General features: G+C 42.4%; 1 protein-coding gene across 2 annotated transcripts in view; it reads right to left on the minus strand.

Moving 5' to 3' along the window:
- LOC126419053 (farnesol dehydrogenase-like) overlaps positions 1-15,059 on the minus strand; it is a 70,258-nt gene extending 55,199 nt beyond the window's left edge. Inside the window, exon 1 of one of the 2 annotated variants that reach the window (XM_050086125.1) lies at positions 14,822-15,039. In XM_050086125.1, coding sequence (XP_049942082.1) covers positions 14,822-14,953 — 132 coding nt within the window. In that variant the 5' untranslated portion in view covers positions 14,954-15,039. Of the gene's footprint in view, positions 1-14,821 lie in introns of both variants that reach the window. The other variant, XM_050086127.1, reaches the window with a different exon arrangement.
- Between the last annotated feature and the right edge of the window lie 1,631 nt (positions 15,060-16,690).

The raw sequence follows: 16,690 nt of genomic DNA on the forward strand, positions 1-16,690 counted from the left end.
GTATACCTCATTCAGCATCTTGACCAGTGTTGTCGCCAGACCACATCACGCAATCCCACTGGACTGCTACCACTGACCGACCGCTCTGCATGACGACTACTAGCGTACTGCACGCCACTGAACAGAGCTACTGCTCGCGACGACTACTGACAGAGTGACAGAGTACTGCCCTCAACTAGACAGAGCTACAGACTCGCAACGACTGACTGACAGACTCGCAACGACTGAACGACTGACTCGCAACGACTACTGACAGACTGAGAACCGCTCGCAACACTCGCGCGGTCAAGCGCATACTCTCTGGTCACAGATGCTACAATGCCTCGCCATCGCTGCTATGTTACATACGTGTTTCAAACTCCTACAATTTTTTTAGGGAAATGTAGAGATTTAAAAGCTCCTACAATGAGGCCCACTCGTATTCATTATCCTATCCGTTCCCTCATCCTGGCAGACAAAAAACATTCTATCTGAGAGGTCAGTTCGTTTGACTGCCATGCGGAGCATACTGGTTCATTGTCCAGTTAGGCCAGGGATTTTTTCTTGGTGGAAGGACTGTAATGGACTGCCCTCAGCCTCTAGAGCCCAACTGAGGAGTTGTTTGAGTGAGAGGTAGCGGCTCCATTGTTTGATAAATTGACAAAGGGCCAGGAAAGAGTTGTACTGAACCCCACACTCTCCTTACCACATCCAAATGACATCACTCGCAGACAATAAGTTAATAGTACTGGTCAGCTCTGACTTGTCTGTCGAGGTCGGACCACAGAGCTGGAACTATACAGTATACAATGGTCCAGATTGCCTGATGGGCATTGTGTTCAGTGGGGACTTTCCGCCATACAACGTTTCGTATCTCCATAGGCGTGATAACATCTCGAAATCGTTATTATCAGCCCATAGTATTATTACACTAGCTGGCAGTATCTCGACTACAAGCATGGGGAACTGAACCTGAAGAGGGAATGAAATTTGACTTGCAAGTCAATCTAGAGGGGAGAAGAGAGTTCGAACAATGCGTAAACAAGTGTACAGAGCAAACCCAACATGATCATAATGAATGACAGAATGAACTAAGTATACGGAAAACACAGAATGGCTGGAGACAAAGGTCAGGTCCGAGGTAGTTGATGTCTAAGAACTAGCGGACCAGGTCTACTGCTGCCAGCAGGTAAACACTCAAGTCAGTGGCTCTGCCGATGCAATCTTAACGCACACATTTTGTGACAGAGTTCTGCAATATTCTCCTGGGTTACCCATGCCACGCCATCTGAAACCATCTCAGTATCTGCTAACCCCATCCCTGTAAAAAGGTCATGCAGGGCCGAAAACGGTCAGGTGGCATAGCTACAGCATGAAACAAGAGATGACGTGAGATTTCCTAGCAGCAGATCGACCACCACAGGAGAGAATGTCGATACACCTGGCTCCACTGATGGGGGAAAAAATTCTGGAGGCTGGGGAAGGGTTGGTCCACTGGCATCAACAGGGGAGAGGCCTCATCCACTGGCGAGTGGAGAATGGAGAACACTGGTTCAAATTTCACGGGCTCTGCATTGGCAGTCATGAGAGCTGCTCCCAACAGCTCCCTATTCTGGAGTAAAAGAAAGGAAATCGGAAGGTGCAATGGAGGTAGCAGTGGGTGAGCACACTCGCACAATTGGGAGCCTCCCAGCAGGACAATGCTGTGACTGACCCCATCGACTGGCTAGCTTGGAGACAGTAGTGCAGAGGATACAATGAGTTGCATATATAACTGATTCAAATGATGAGTCAACTGCTCCCAACCAGTATCTACTACAAATAAGCGCCAGCCTTAGTTGCCCACCATGACGTCTAGCAGCCACCCCTGCTGCCCTGCTACTGGCCAGAAGTCCAGGACCAAATGATAGCTCTATGAGAAAAATGCGTGGGCCACAATGGTCCAGGGCATCCATCTCAGGGTACAACAGATCCAAAAGACCAGACATCTGACGCCCATGCAAACATTGCGCTATATTCTACCCATTAAGAGGCATCATCCAGTACGTGGGAAGAAAGCTAGACAGCACATTGTCATGGAATGAGACAAACGCAGTTCTTCATTTGGGTTTTGAATGTTTACCTGATTCACTCCACCTCTGAGTTAGAAGCCGGGTGAAATGAGGTGGTAGTCAGATGCTGGATACCAACGTGGCTGCAAAAATCTGAGAATTCCTTTCTACATAAAGTGTCAACCATATACAGAGACGACGATCTGGGGAGATCACTTGATAGCAAAAGTGAATGACAACATGCAAATAGTTGTAGCGGACGTTGTAGAGGACAGGTTGGCCACATGTGGGAAATTTGGCAATGCATCACCCACCAACATTCACGTGATTCCCAAAAGAGGGCACACAAAGTCGAAGTGTTTCCTTTCCCATAGATGCTCCAGAACTGGGCAGATGTGGCGTCACAGTCTGATTCTGCGCACAGACCGCACAAGCCCACACACAGTGTCGAATCATGATCGATTGTCAATCAATACACATGACGCCATGCCAAAGCCTGGAAAATACGCCAGAGTGACACATGCAATATATACAAGTCATCCACAATGAAACAGAACAGTCCTGCTTAATCCATTACAAGATTTGATTACATGTTTTGAATGGAAAGCTGGAATATATATTGCTCTGTGGCCAGCATTAGACTCCCTAAACAATACTGAGCGTATCTTGCAACTGAAGAAATGTACACCACACCAAATCTGCTCCTGAAGGAGTGCATTTGGGCCATTCCATTTGGGCTACTGAAACTATTTTCCAGGAAAACGGGATGGTAGCCATGGTGGCTGTGAACCCCCATGCTGTCAAAGGAAGATCCAGCAATATCTGGTGCAGGTTACTCTCCAGTGTCAAAAATAGAGCCTTCTGTCAATCAAACTTTGGATTAGGCCTGGCCAGTGAGCACGATAGCACTTCTGCACTATCGTGCTGTGCACCAGACCAGTAATGAATGCTGTAGCAATAAGTACTGAGAAAGAGGGCCCACTTCTGCAACTGATGGACATTCCGATTTGGTAGCTTAGAGTGAAAGCTGGATAAAGAAACCAGGTATTTTTGGTCAATAATAAGTAGAAACTTATTTCATACAAAAAAAGCGTGAAAATTTTTACGCCGAAAAAGATTACCAACACCTTTTCCACCTGAGAGTAATTAACGCTGCGCCTCTGATAGCACCTTCAGTGCATATAGTCCAGTCAGATAGCATATATACCTTGCAAAAGGTGGGGTAGAAGAGTTTATTTTTTCAACTCGTTCATATGGTTGGAAAGATTAGAAAATCGAGTTTTGCCAACAAAATTTCGCTTGGGAAAACTTTCTGCAATCAAAAAACTTGGAAAATTTCAAAATATCTCAGTTTTTTTGCTCCTATCGCTTTAGCATCTATTTTCTTTTTTAAAGAGCACAAAATTCTCTAAAAATTTTATTCTTGCCATTTTTTTCTACTCCCAATATCTAAGGCGCTACAGCGCCTCAAAAAATACCATTTTTTCAAATTTTGAGCATAGTGGCAAGATACCTTATTTTTGAACACTATTTTTTCAGTTTCTGTTTGTGCAGTATAAATACATTATACATCATGTTATATGTTGGAATTTACCACCTCACATTCAGGTATTCAATTTCTCTGTATGCAACATGAAGATTGCTGGGCACCCAACTATTGTGATTCTTACATCACTACCTGAAGTTCACTATGGGCCACCTCAGCCCTGGTATTTGTAAAACTAGAAATATAAAAATACATCATTAAGAGACATAGACACACACACACACACACACACACACACACACACACACACACTCACACACTCACACACACACACACACACACACACAAAATAAATTGTCTCAGGAAACTGAACTAGCTGCTCTGAAAATGGTTCAAATGGCTCTGAGCACTATTGGACTTAACTGCTGGGGTCATCAGTCCCCTAGAACTTAGAACTACTTAAACCTAACTAACCTAAGGACATCACACACATCCATGCCCGAGGCAGGATTCGAACCTGCGACCGTAGCAGTCGCGCGGTTCCGGACTGAGCGTCTAGAACCGCTAGACCACCGCGGCCGGCAACTAGCTGCAATAGGCAACCTAATTAGGTAGGTAATTATTCTTGTGTATAAAAGCCACACAGTTGACATTAAAAATAATTAGCTTTATTACAGTTAAAATGCATTGTCAGTTACTAAAAAATGTTGACGGTTCTGGGTGTGTAATACTTGTAATATCGCACTTTAGCGCACTTGGGAGAGATATGAGCATCACTTCCAACGTTTTGAGGGACCAGGTTCCTCAATGTCACCAGAAATACCTTGAGTTACGGATTCAGGGTCTGTACATAGAGTTGATCCCAGATTGACCTCTTCTTTAAACAGCGAGTCAGCCTCAGCAATTTCGTTGATTTCGTCAGCGTTTTCCTCAACATCCTCCTTAACATCTTCTTCACTGTCTTCATATAAAAATTTTGGCACGTTTTCACAGTTGACCCCAATACGTTTCTTGCAAATTGAAGAACATTTCAAACCCGCTTTTCTGCAGGAGCACGCTCCGCCACAGTTCAGCTTGCATGAGCATGAAACAATGTGAAGAAGTGCTTCAGGTGCTGGATCTTAGCTCATTATAACGTGTATTGGACATTGGTCACTGTGATTCCAGCTCCATTTCTCAGGAGGTTTCCAGTTTCCCATCCAGCTTTGGACTTGTTGAAAAGTCCGCAACGAATGATGTTGTGCAGCATCTTGTGTAGGTGGCAACCGTGCAAGATTCAGTTTGCTTTTTGTGGCAGACTTGGCGAATAGCTGGTACCGCAAATGGTCTAGTGTGTGGGAACTGCTGACACCTCCACTATACAATGCGATAGTAACCTGTTCTCCTGCTGTTATTATTTCTTCACGGGTAGCATGTGGTTTATTGAACGTGCAAAGCGCTGAGATTAGGTGTTCATTTTTCGCAACAATATTGCAGCACTTAATTTTTCCTTGACCAAAAAAAGCGGATGTTGTATCACATCCGCTAAAGGTGTGAGTGAACAGAATATATTCACTGTCAAACTAGTAAGATGCAGTGAAAAACCACTTGTCTTCTGCATTTCCTCTTCCTGGCTTTAAGAAAAATAAATTTTCAATGCCTTGCCCCAAACCGGTCAAGAGCACAAGCAGGTTAACATCTTCTCCTACAATGACAACACTTCCAAAACCTTTGGTTCTTGAAATGGCAGATGTTACAATCATAACGTCAGCATCTTCTTGTGCCTGGAGCACTTCAATGCTACACTCCAGAAAGTCCTTTTTAAGAAGCGTGATCAAATGCATCTTGTTTCGTTCGTTGTACAAGAACTTGTCCTGAGGGACTTGGTTCACCATCTCTGATTCAACCACAACGTCAACCGAAGAATGTTTTTTGGACCTACGAATCCTCTCAGCACTCTTTGTGCTACATTTGTCTCCCTCACATGGATACCCATCATATACAATAGCAAACTGAGATCCAAAATGACGTTGCAGGTAAGAAACATAGCTTTGGGCTATTGACTTGAAGCAAACATTTCGAGTCCAAGTCACTTTGTGGATAAGGTACCCTCCATCAATGACAAAAAATTTACTCGGTCCACCTGACTTCACATCTTCCACTGGAACGAAGGCATTGTAGAATGAAGATTTTGTTCCTTTTCGCATTCCTTTTTCTGAGAATAGGGACATTGGGTAAGGAGCAAGTTCATATTTCAGAAAGGCTTTTAACTCTTCTTCACTTCGTTTCATTAAACAAATCCTTTGGAAAAGAGTTAAAGGATCAACAGGAGTAATTTTAGTGCTCCCAGCTTTTACAGAGTTGAACGCAGAAAGGAGAGTCGCAACTTTATCTTTTCTACGGAACTTTACATCGTAGATGGTTCAAATGGCTCTGAGCACTATGGGACTTAACTACTTAGGTCATCAGTCCCCTAGAACTTAGAACTACTTAAACCTAACTAACCTAAGGACATCACACACATCCATGCCCGAGGCAGGATTCGAACCTGCGACCGTAGCGGTCACGCGGTTCCAAACTGACGCGCTTAGAACCGCACGGCCACACCGGCCGGCTTACATCGTAGAAATTGTCACCAAATTCAGGAAGGTCAATCTCCACAATATCCCTTGCCTTCCAGTACAGAGGCTTATCAAATGTGACAAAGCATGTAGTCTGATTATGTCTTTTACATGCATCTCTAGCTATATGGTGTCATAATGGGTTGGTGATGAATTAAGAAATGGAAGACACTTTATTTTAGAACGTTCATATTCTTTGCCTGCCGTCAAGCGTTCCATGTAACCATTCCACCCTGAAACAACTGCATTATGAGACCATTTACAATATAACCACGTAATTACCGCTGTTGAGATGACGATCACACCTTTTGCAGGAGCAATTATGTCTAAATCTTCAATTTTTATAGTCTTCAGCCCTCCAACTTGTGTTCTGTGGAATGTCTGTATGTCATTTTTTCCGGCTTCACTAACGAGTTGAGCTGAGGGACGATGATTCAACTTTTTAATATTTTTCTGAGAAAGCAATGCATCATGAGGAGTAACACACATTATACCTCCCATTGCATGAAAAGTACCAGTTCCATCTAGGGTGTTTACATTGAAATCTGCATTATCAAACACAAATTGGCAAAATGCGTCACTTTGTTGTCTTTCGTTGTCAAGCTGAAGGATTGAAGACACTTCCAATAGGGCAGCTTCCGTATAAGATGCTGCAAAGCCAAGGGAAGACAAAACCTGGATGAGATGTTTTGAGCCAAACTTCCGGTACAAGTATGCACTAATAGCAGTCAAAAGTGATGAAATAAATGAACGTGGCCTCGCAGCACTTATGAGTGCATGAGCAAGAGAAACACACATTTTCCCCCATTTTCTGGGAGACCGCTTGTGTTTCAAAATTATAGTTTCAAAGAACAATCTTACAGATTCTGTTATGACAGACTCTACATAACATAAAAAATTATCAGAGGGAGGGTACTGTTTTACATCGCACTCTACTGATCTTATATCGTCTAATATGATATTTGCAGCTGCTTTAACGATTCGTAGTCTTTCTTGCTGAGGATCTGAATTTCTTTTGGTGTACCAATTTTCATTGAGTAGTTGGTGCCCAACATTCTTGAAACATACGACTGCTGGCTTTGAAGCTGTTTCAGCTATCACCACATCGTCACCATATTTCTGGAAAAGGCGAGCCTTGACAGTTCGAATATTAGGACGAGGTGATGTGGGTATTTACTCTAACATATCGTCCATAGAAAACTGACATTCTTCTGTATTGGTTACCAGGTAGTCAAATATAGCCTCCATGTCTTCATCTACTTGTGTTGCAGGTCGGTAACCTCGTTTCTGTCCAGTAGCTGAAACACGGTGAAAGAACTTTCTGTAGCAAAATCTGTGGTACCACCCATCTGCAGCAACCAAATCATTTACATTTTGAATCTGCTCTATCACTTGTTGACCAAATTCATCACCACGTCGTTTAGCCTGTTCTAATACTCTCGATTGCACTTCCAATTTCATTACCTCGTAAACAAAATTTCGTTTGGCGTATGGTAATCTTAACTGCTGGTTAAAAAGTCATCAGAATTCCCTTTTGCACGTAAGAAGCATTTCTCTTTGAAACTGAACTGACCTTTTTCCCGCGACCGACGTAGCACGCCTGTTGGTTCCTGAGGATGTCGAAGGCTAGCTGCTATCATTCTCTCATTAATGTACTCCTTGTAGCATGCTTCATGCACCATCACTTGACCGAGCGTTTTCAAAAAACGGGTGTTAGCAGACTCCCTGCGTTTAGCACTACAATCGATAAGTGTGCTCAGTCCTTTCTTTTTCACATTGCGTTCACCACTCACCACAGTTTTTTCGCAAATGAAACACAAATTCATGTCAGACATACTCATTTTAGCACCACAACATATACTGAATGGAAGCGACTCCAAACTGTAGGACCCTTATTGTTGTGTGCTAATAGCTGTCAGCGCGCTGCGAACAATCACCAGAGATAATCGCCTTCCGCCCGCCAAAGAATAAATACGCTTTTGTCCGCTAAAGAACAATTCCTACATACTTTTTCTTATAACTGATCATTAACGTCAATCAACTGTAGAAAATGTACGGCACCTGCATGCAATCGCATTACATATTGTAACACAAATAAACTTCACGCAATCCGACGTCACTGTGTTCGTAGTTACTGAATATGATGCTGTTTGTCCTGGTCCTGCAGCAGAGTGAGATGGTAAATTCCAATGAATAACATGATGAGTAATATGTTTATACTACACAAATAGAAACTGAAATAACAGTGTTAAAAAATGAGGTAATTTGCCACTTTGGTCGAAATTTGAAAAATTGGTATTTTTTGACGCGCTGTAGCGCCTTAGATACTGGGAGTAGAAAAAAATGGTAAGAATCAAATTTGTAGAGAATTTTGTGCTCTTTAAAAAATAGACGTCAAAGCGGTAGACAAAATGAAACATATATTTTGAAAAAACTGAAAAAAGCCAGATATTTTCGAAGTTTTTTGACTGCAGAAAGTTTTCCCAAGAGAAATTTTGTTGGCAAAACTTGGTTTTCTAACCTTTCCAACAAAATGAACGAGTTAAAAAAATAAAATCTTCTACCCCACCTTTTGCAAGGTACAGGCTTTTTTCTGACAGTTTCACTGGACTAATAAGTGATAGTTTGCTCGGCCTCATCTAGATTCTGATATGATAGAACCACACCATTGCGATACTGGGACCCATCAGTGGCCAGCGTTAGCGGTTACCTGGCGTAAAGGAAGCCAACAGGCAACAAAAACACTGCTTCAGATAATGAAAATCCGCAAACCACACGGATCTGTTGCAATTTTGGCGAAGCGGATTAAAAGGATGGCAGTTGTGTTCGGCCTGGGGAACGAACTTTACATGCCAAGAAATCTTTCCCAAAAAGACTGGAGCTCCTTTAGGTTCCTGGGATCTGACATACTAGTCCGTAGGGGAAACCACCTGCAGATTTCGTAAATGTGTGGAGACCCTGACCGAGATGTCATCGAAGTACTTTATGTAGCAAGAAATGTTCTGATTAAACTGTTCCAGATATCACTGATAAATTCTTGGCACAGACGAAATTCCAAAGGGGAAAGCGATTAAACTGGTAAAGTTAAAAAATCCAGAGGGGGTCGTGAGTACTTCAAATGGCTCTGAGCACTATGGGACTTAACATCTACGGTCATCAGTCCCCTAGAGCTTAGAACTACCTAAATCTAACTAAACTAAGGACAGCACACAACACCCAGCCATCACGAGGCAGAGAAAATCCCTGACCCCGCCGGGAATCGAACCCGGGAACCCGCGCGTGGGAAGCGAGAACGCTACCGCACGACCACGAGATGCGGGCGGTCGTGAGTACTAATTAATCCCAAGAAACTGCGTCCAACGGCAACTGCAGGCATGCGCCACGCAAGTTGATGAGCAAGAAATAAAGCCCACCTGGCAACTTCGCCAACTCCTCCTTCCTCAGAATTGGATACGAGTCCAACACTGCTCGTAGACAGTATGTTTAACATCACTGCAAAGGCGCCCGGCGCCATCTGTCATCTGGATCACCACCAAAGGCATGGCCCACTAGCTTAGCAGAATAGGAGAAATGACACCAAGGTCCTGCCAATGCTGCAGCTCGACCTTGACCTTGCCGCGCATGGCGAAGCATCTGCATCGATCTCGATATCTTCTGGCGGGTATACGAAATAATGTATCAGAAACAATATTCAAGTAGGTAACATATTACTATGTAAGAACTGAAAATACGTTCTTGCATTAATTGCAGTACCTGGAGGAAGGTTTAGGCAATGATTTTCATTATACATTATCAGGTCCTGCGTTGCCAGAAGTTATAAGTTATTGTTAGGTTTCGGCTGGTGCCATATTTACACTTACAGAAACCTGTAGCAAATACGATTGTCTCACGAATATGCCGACAAACGACCTAAAAAACGATGAAGGTCGATCTCTTCTTTCGAAACTGCATACGTTGTAATAAACTAAATTTAGAATCAGTTGTCAGATTTACTAACTATAATGTACTAAATTCTTGTAATATTTGTGCATCTTATTTTGACATTGTAATTTCCATTGATGTTAAGATCATAAATACTCAAAAAATAAACTGCTAATCGAATTCAGAAAGAATACCTATCTTAACAAGGCAAGAATAAAAGTTACACCCTCATAAACTGCCATGCACCTATAAATGCAAACAACAAAATAAATCTGGAGAAAGTGAATAAATTCTGCGATCTTTTAGAATCTGAAATTTCTATCATACCTAAAAAAAGTTCGTTGATATACTTCTTGGTGATTTCAATGTGCAAATTGGGAGGGAAAAAAAATTTAGGACTATTGTAGGTGAATATCCAGCACACTCAAGAACAAACGGAAATGATGAAAGATTGATCAATATGTGTAAAATGTTCCAGTTAAAACTCATGTCCACACATTTGCTCAAACTACCAAGAAATGCCAAAACTTGGAGACATCCAAATCCAAACCTAGAAGAATTTCAGCTGGATCACATAACCATATATGAAAGGTATATCACAGAAATTATGAATGTTAAAACAGTCAGAAATGGGGATTTCGACTCAGATCATTATCTCTCTAAGATTAAAATAAAATTTCTCCCATCTAAAACAAAAAAGGTGACCAATAAAGTGATCAGATACAACACCACACACTAATATTACAAAAGAAAATATAGAAAAATTTAGAGAAGAATTTGAGACAAGTAAAGAAGGAGATTGGCGTGAACTCCAGATACAAATAAATCAAGCACCAGAGAAAACTTTAGGATTGGCCAACAATAAAAAGAAGACATGGTGCAATGAGGAGTGTGAAGAAACACTAATACAAAGAGTTCAAAAACGGAGAAAATGGAAATGTTCTAAAAAAGAGGAAGACCTTGAACAATTCAGACAACAAAGGAAAGAAACATCAAAAATAATCCGGAAATCGAAAGAAACTTTTAAAATTCTCAGCTAATTGAAACAGAAGAAAATTTCACCAAAAATAATACTGGAAATTTTTGCAAACTTTTAAACACATACTTAAAGGATATCAGACACCAGGTATTTGTTTCAAAGATGAAAATGGCAAAATCGGATTAAATAACAAAGAAAATTGTGAAATTTTAGCAAAATTTTTTATAAAGCTCTTAAACTGTCTAGTTCCAACTGATAAATTAGAATTTCCAGTGACAAGTAAAAATCTAGAGAAAGATTTCCCACCAACAGAGTTATAAATTCATGAAGCCATCAAAACACTCAAAAAGAATAAAGCAAGTGGTGAAGACTCGATTACAGCGGAATTATTGAAGTGATCAGAAACAAAGTTCATAAAGGACCTATAACAGCTTCTTAAGAACATTTGGAAAACTGAAAAGATTCCAGTTGAATGGAAAACAGCATTAATCCACCCGCTACATAAAAAGGGAGACAAACAAAATGTTAGTAATTATAGAGAAGTGTCACTTCTTCCAGTGGCATACAAAGTATTATCAAAAATTCTCCTGAACAGAAAGGTAGATACTTTAGACAAACAACTGGGAGAATATCAGGGTGGTTTTCGAAAGGGAAGATCCTGTGAAGAACAAATTTTAAACTTAAGGTCAATAATTCACCATAGAATGTTAACCAGCAAACCAATAATAGTGTTAAAAAAATGGTTCAAATGGCTCTGAGCACTATGGGACTTAACATCTGAGGTCATCAGTCCCCTAGAACTTAGAACTACTTAAACCTAACTAACCTAAGGACCTCACACACATCCATGCCCGAGTCAGGATTCGAACCTGCGATCGTAGCGGTGGCGCGGTTCCAGACTGACGCGCCTAGAACCGCTCGGCCACACCGCCCGGCAATAATAGTGTCATTTATTGATTTCAAGAAAGCATTTGATTGTATAGGCAGAGAAACAAGAGATAAGGTCATTAGAGAATCTGGTGTTAAATCAAAATTAACAAATATAGTTCTTGAACTGACCCTACTACTTATCTTAGAAAACAGAATTTTATGGGAAGGGGTTACTTAAGAGGGATACGTAACATCCAGTTAACTTTGTAATAAGAACTCAACAAATAAGACCGCTGCGGTTTATCCACAGAAAGAAAAGAAGTAAATGTACTGTAAATGTGAAACTAACATAAACTCTGATCTTGAAAGTTGGCGTAACACCTAGATACTTCGTTTCAGCGAAGTCATCAGTTATGTTATCACAATCATGTTTACAATTTACACTTAAATTTACGATACAGACAATGCGATAAGTCTAATTTGTAAAACGGTAGGCGCGAGATGATTTCTAATACTTTTATAACATATATCGACCTTTCGACAGCACAGCTAAAAACCGCCATCGACAGGTGTATTCTGAACGAAACCATGACGTCGGATATAATTCTTCTTCTTCTTCTTCTTTTTCTTTCAGGAAGAACGTAAGTTTCAATGGTAAGTAGACGCAGCGATGAGCATTGTCAACCAAAGCAACGCCAACTCTTACACGAATCGATACGAAACACAGCTATATATCAGTTGCGGTAAGCGACATTATGAATCGCCCTATAACTGAACTCAACAATGAACAAAATCCTACGATAGCGACACTACTTGCCGTCCGTACATTCGAATTACATGCAGTTTTGTGTGGGCGCACGCGCGCGCGCGCGTGTGTGTGTGTGTGTGTGTATGCGTGTGCGTGTGAGAGAGAGAGAGAGAGAGAGACCAGGGTAGGGGAGACGGAGAGACCAAGTCTACTGAAAATACAAGCCCCGTCTTTTTCCGCGTCTAGGTGGCCACTGCTTAAATCCGGCCTTGATTGAAAACGCTGCTTAACTGCCTTTGCACGAAGAGCCAGCGAAACGCCATCAGTGCCTTATTACAGTCGTTGTTTAGATCCGGCGATAAGGCGTTAGTTTGGCACTGTTCGTGGTACAAGAAATAAACCGAACGGTTTCTGTCTCTCTTCTACACTCTTCAGAACGCGTTTAAAATCTTGGAGTTCTTCTGTGAAAAGCGACGACTTGCAGGGATGTAAACAAAAATGAAATCCGGAAAAATCTGTGTTATCAGCTACCGACCCGAGTGGAACGGCAACTGCTGGAAAGGAGGCGGCACCGTTAACTGAACAGCACTGCTGGATCACCGACTCACCGACTTGCGCGGCCTCCTCTCTCTCTCTCTCTCTCTCTCTCTCTCTATCTCTCTCTCTGTCTCTCTCGCCCCGGCGGATGCTGTCCGTGTCCCGTTCGCTGCTGCCTTGCTTGCCTGGGTCAGAGACCGCTTCACCACTTCCCTCAGAAAGATCATTTCAACAGCTCGTGTCGTCTCGACTCTGATTGGCTGACGTTGGCAGCACGAAATTTCACCTCTTTTCTCGTGAACAACTACGCCACTTCCTCACCGTCAGTATATTTTTGCGATTCTCGTTCCTGGGAATGAAATGTGAACATAGGAAGTCAAATCAGCTTTATTGAATATGGCCTACTAAAAGAAAATACTAATGAAGCATAGTGAATGGATTACACTCTGTGGAAACGAAATATAGAGATCAAATCATCTTAGTATGGAGTAATTCAGCAGTAATTTACCCATAACATTCATGTTAATTGGTAATTTAGTCATTTTGCGCCTTAAAAAAACTGGTGCGATTCAATACAGTACATATAGAGTACAATGAGAAAATTTTAATCATACAGAGGCATGTACATGGGTGTCCGCAGATTTATCAAAGAGGGGCGAGATTTTATAACTGCCATTTTTGAGACAACTTATTCAGTGAGCTTGGGATTTAAATTTGACAGGAAGGGCAAAAAAATTTTTGTATCTCAAACGAGTGACAGGTACCCCCGCAATTTTTTTAAGGTAGATTACTTTGATACCTAAACAGTAAGGATTTCACTAATATACGCAAAGTACATATTTCTATATTATTAATAACAATAGAAATGCTATCTTCGTAATTCTTCGATGTGAAATTGCATCTTTCTTACAATTAAACGCTGGTAGTCCAAAGAGTTGCCCATAAAAATATTTATATAATAAGAATGTTTGATGACATGGAAAATTAAAATTTTTGAATTGGGAAAAAGTGAAAATGAATGAAGAAATCCTGTTAAATCACAATAACAAAGAAAAAACATCAAAAAATCCCACATTAATACTCTTAAACGTGAAGAACACTTAGACTCTTAACGGAATTTCACATCGTACCATCTTATTGGATTTATTGCATTATTTGCATACCTTCTATTTTTTACTTTCGACTGGCGTAATTTGTTTAGAAAGCTACATTTTTTTGGACTCTTTGAGTAAAGTGTAGCCCAGGGCCAGCAGTCAGCTAGACAGCGGTCGGGAAGCTTCTCGAAACCATCCTGAAATAGTCCGATACAGACCACTTTCAACAGCCTAGGATTGAACTAGGCGGTCCTCGCCCCCCAGTCTGCCAACCAGTATTTTCTGTTACCCTCCGCAAATTTTAAATGTATGGTTTAGTAGAACCACAGAGATGACAATTTCAAATCCGTTCTAAACTTTTTCGCCCTTACATGCACCACTTGAAACATTGAACTCATTAACCCGTTTGTAAAGTAATCAAACGCTTGAAGCTGTTTTATACGTGGAAGTTCGATTCTTTGAAGAAACGGGGACAGGGGATGGGGTGGGGTATTGGTACTTCAGAATCATCGACTTCAATCGTCATAAAAGTGTTTAGCATGAAAGAAGGAATGACCTGCAGCTTGTGGAGGCGACGACCGAGTCCCAAGACGCGCAGCCCGCGTGCTGCGAGGCGCGTCGCGACGGCGGCGCCGATGCCCGCGCTGGCGCCAGTGACCAATGCAGCCTTCCCTCGCCAGCTCTCCATGCCACGGCCTTCCGCCAACTGCGCCTCTTGTCTCAGCGCCGCTGAGGCTGCTGCGGCAGCGGCTGTGCGCGGGGTGGGAGAAGCAGACGGAAACGGGTTACCCACTCCTGGCACCTGCAATGCGTTCAGGTCAACCCAGGTTACGCTACCTGGATTCAACTTTCCATTCATCGATATTAAATATGACATTGTTCAGAAAACTCTGTGTGGTCTAGCAGGTGGTATCGCTGGTTGCATAACTGGAGTTTGTAGTCTGGCCCGACATACGCATAGGCCAGGAAATAAGCCTGTCAGACTAGTCGAATGTATTCGGTGCTGTCGCGCTACATTGTTCGACAAATATATCGAAACACAGCGAGAACTGCTTGCTTGAGCATAAATGTAGATGCACTTGTGCAATGTCCTCAACACATTGCAAGGATCGATAGTGGTCAGAACACCGTTCTGCTTAGTTGAGAGAGTATTATGTCGAACCTAAGTGAATTCGAACGTGGGCAGACTGTTAGAGGTCGTATGGTGGATGCTTCCGTAACCAAGATAGCGGAAAGTTTCACGTTTCAAGAGTCAATATATCGAAGATTTTTCCCTCATACAAGGAAAGCGGAAGCACATCACCATCTAAGTCACAATGCGGATGAAAGTGCGTGAGAGCGACATATGGTGAATAAAGAGGATTATAACAAAAAAAGGTTCAAATGTGTGTGTAATCTTATGGGACTTAACTGCTAAGGTCATCAGTCCCTAAGCTTACACACTACTTAACCTAAAGTATCCTAAGGACAAACATACACACCCATGCCCGACGGAGGACTCGAACCTCCGCCGGTACCAGCCGCACAGTCCATGACTGCAGCGTCTTAGACTTGTTTTTTTTTTTTTTTTAGATCTCAGTTTGTTCGCTTTCGTTCGTTGTATCTGCTCGGGGCGGACATCCGTTTTAGTTCGTTGTTGATTGGTTAACTCAGTTTTTTATTACAGAGGACAGCTAACCCTCTGACTGAACACGCTGAGCTCGGCTAATCCCATGCGGCAGGATTATAACGGAAGATAACAGGACGACAGCTGCAAAAGTCACCTCAGAACTGAATGTCGCACTCGCGAACCCTATCAGCACTAGAAGCAGGCAACGGCAGGGCGAGCTGCAATTCCAGAACCACTCATCACTGACGCAAATGCCCGAAAAAGGAAAACGTGCTGAAGTCGTAAAAACTGGAATGTGGAGCAATGTAAGGGTGTTGTTTCGTCGTGCGAATCTTGTTTCACACTGTTTCCAACTTCTGGCCGAGTTTACGTTCCAAGCGAGAAACACGGTGGATTCGGTGACGATTTGGACAGCCATATTGTGGTATGCCCTTCAGGGACTCACACCTAGTGAGTACGTGGCTGGCGACCACGGGGTCCCGAGCTGAGTACTGGCATTGCTTCCACTTACTTATGCCAGGCTCCTCACTTTTATCTTTCCTATTTGGCCACCCTCGGCCAACTCTTGTTCTTTTCCGACCCTGACGCTATTAGGTTTCGAGGGCTAGGGGTCTTCCATTTCCAACCTATACTTCTACTGAGCCGAATATCTCCCGGGATAAGGAGATTACCTTCTATCAAGTGCCAACGGCCTTGTAGGAGGGCGGATGAGCGGCTAGAAGGAAGGGCACTCTCTTGCCCTTGGGGTGGGAAACTGCTCCTAAAGGCGGAGGAGCCACAAGGTGGCCAACGGCATAGAATGGAGAAGGCAACGGG

The sequence above is a fragment of the Schistocerca serialis genome, chromosome 9 (assembly GCF_023864345.2).
Source record: "Schistocerca serialis cubense isolate TAMUIC-IGC-003099 chromosome 9, iqSchSeri2.2, whole genome shotgun sequence".
NCBI lineage: Eukaryota > Metazoa > Arthropoda > Insecta > Orthoptera > Acrididae > Schistocerca > Schistocerca serialis.